At 51.6% G+C, this 1,537-nt stretch overlaps 1 protein-coding gene across 1 annotated transcript in view; it reads left to right on the top strand.

The window, feature by feature from the left end:
- Positions 1 to 1,255: 1,255 nt before the first annotated feature.
- ACTL6A (actin-like 6A) overlaps positions 1,256 to 1,537 on the top strand; it is a 25,109-nt gene continuing 24,827 nt past the window's right edge. The window contains exon 1 of the mRNA XM_005883007.2: positions 1,256 to 1,479. Within this exon, the coding sequence (XP_005883069.1) occupies positions 1,455 to 1,479 (25 nt within the window). The 5' untranslated portion in view covers positions 1,256 to 1,454. The remainder of the gene's footprint in view (positions 1,480 to 1,537) is intronic.

Here is a 1,537-nt window from a genome sequence, read left to right as displayed (position 1 = left end):
ATATGGTAAGTATACTGTCAAGCCAGTGGGAAAGTTTTCTCTCTAGCTTTGTTCCCCACCCTACTATCCCTCACTTTCTGCTAGCCAGTGGTTCTCAACCTTCCTAATGCCGTGACCCTTTAATACAGTTCCTCATGTTGTGGTGACCCCCCAACCATAAAATTGCTACTTCATAACTGTAATTTCGCTACTGTTATGAATCGTAATGTAAATATCTGATATGCAGGATGTATTTTCATTGTTCGCGACCCACAGGTTGAGAACCGGGGTCAGCTACCCGCAGAGGAATAGGAGACCAATAGGGCTTCATTCAGGGTAAGAGCAGCCCCTAAATGTCTAGACTCCGACAAACGCGTTGAAGAACTGCTATCAGCTACAAGGGTATACCACTGATCTTGAGGGTCTGAGCTGGAGTGCTGTCACCGAGTCGGGTTTGCATAGCTCAAGCTTCCTGCAGTGTGACCCAGAGGCAGAGCGACAGGTTGCTGCAGCGACCCAGGGAAGAGACAATGAATGGCGACCTCAAGCGGACTGGCAGAAGGGGACGGGCACAGACCGGAGAGGAGTTTGGGATCAGGCACGCATTAGGGTGAGGACTGGTTGCATTGTCCTTTATCTGTCTCACAGGGTAAAAGAGATTGATGACACTTGTATAACTTTTATGTAATTAAAAATTTTACAAAAATGATTTAAAAATAAACAATTAAATATATCAGTAATAAAAGTAATTTAAAAACTGCTACCTAAATTTAGCACTTTCTTAAGTTCGTTATTCATAACCATTTTAAACATTACAGAATCCTACCTCTGATTGACTGATTCCCCCACCCCAAAGTGGAGCATAACGTCTTTATTATTTCAGCATAAAAGTTAGTTGAAAATACTCTTTCTGAAAACAGAAAACACCTGCATCGCCACACTCCCAAACCGAAAATCACCGCGTGGAGACACTTTCCCCAATTTCCAGTCCTTTTCCAGAAGTTCACCTGGCGGCAGCGAGTTCCCACGGCCCTTCCGCGCCCAGCAACACCCACGGACCCGCCCCTACACGTTTCTCCTCCTCGTCCGGCTCCCACCGCCGCCGTCTCCCGCCTACTGGGGTAGCTCCGCCCCCTTCAACTCCGCGGTCCAATGCCTGCTCTCCTTTGGTCGCTTTCCTTCTCCCCGCCCCGATGGCTGCCTCCGATTGGCTAAAGTGACAGGGCCACGACAGGATGCCCCAGAGCCCAGTTATAATTGGCTGAAGGATAGCCGGGCCTCTCCTGATTGGCTGGAAAGAGCAGACAGCAAGTGTGACTGCGCACCGGGTGTGTGGACGCCGCTTTGTTGCCTGAGGGGGGTGGCGGTGGAAGTTAAGGGGGTCAGAGGCTAGCGCTGCTCAGGACCCGCGGTCGCCGTCGCTGCAATCACGTCGCCCGGTAGCCTTCCGCGTGGGAATCGCACCGACAGCAGCCATGAGCGGCGGCGTGTACGGCGGAGGTGAGTGAGCGCGGCCGGACCTCTGCGCGCCGTTTCAGTGCGTGGGGTTAACCGCCGC

This window comes from Myotis brandtii, unplaced genomic scaffold (genome assembly GCF_000412655.1).
Source record: "Myotis brandtii unplaced genomic scaffold, ASM41265v1 scaffold751, whole genome shotgun sequence".
NCBI lineage: Eukaryota > Metazoa > Chordata > Mammalia > Chiroptera > Vespertilionidae > Myotis > Myotis brandtii.
This window is presented reverse-complemented; position numbering and strand designations above follow the sequence as displayed.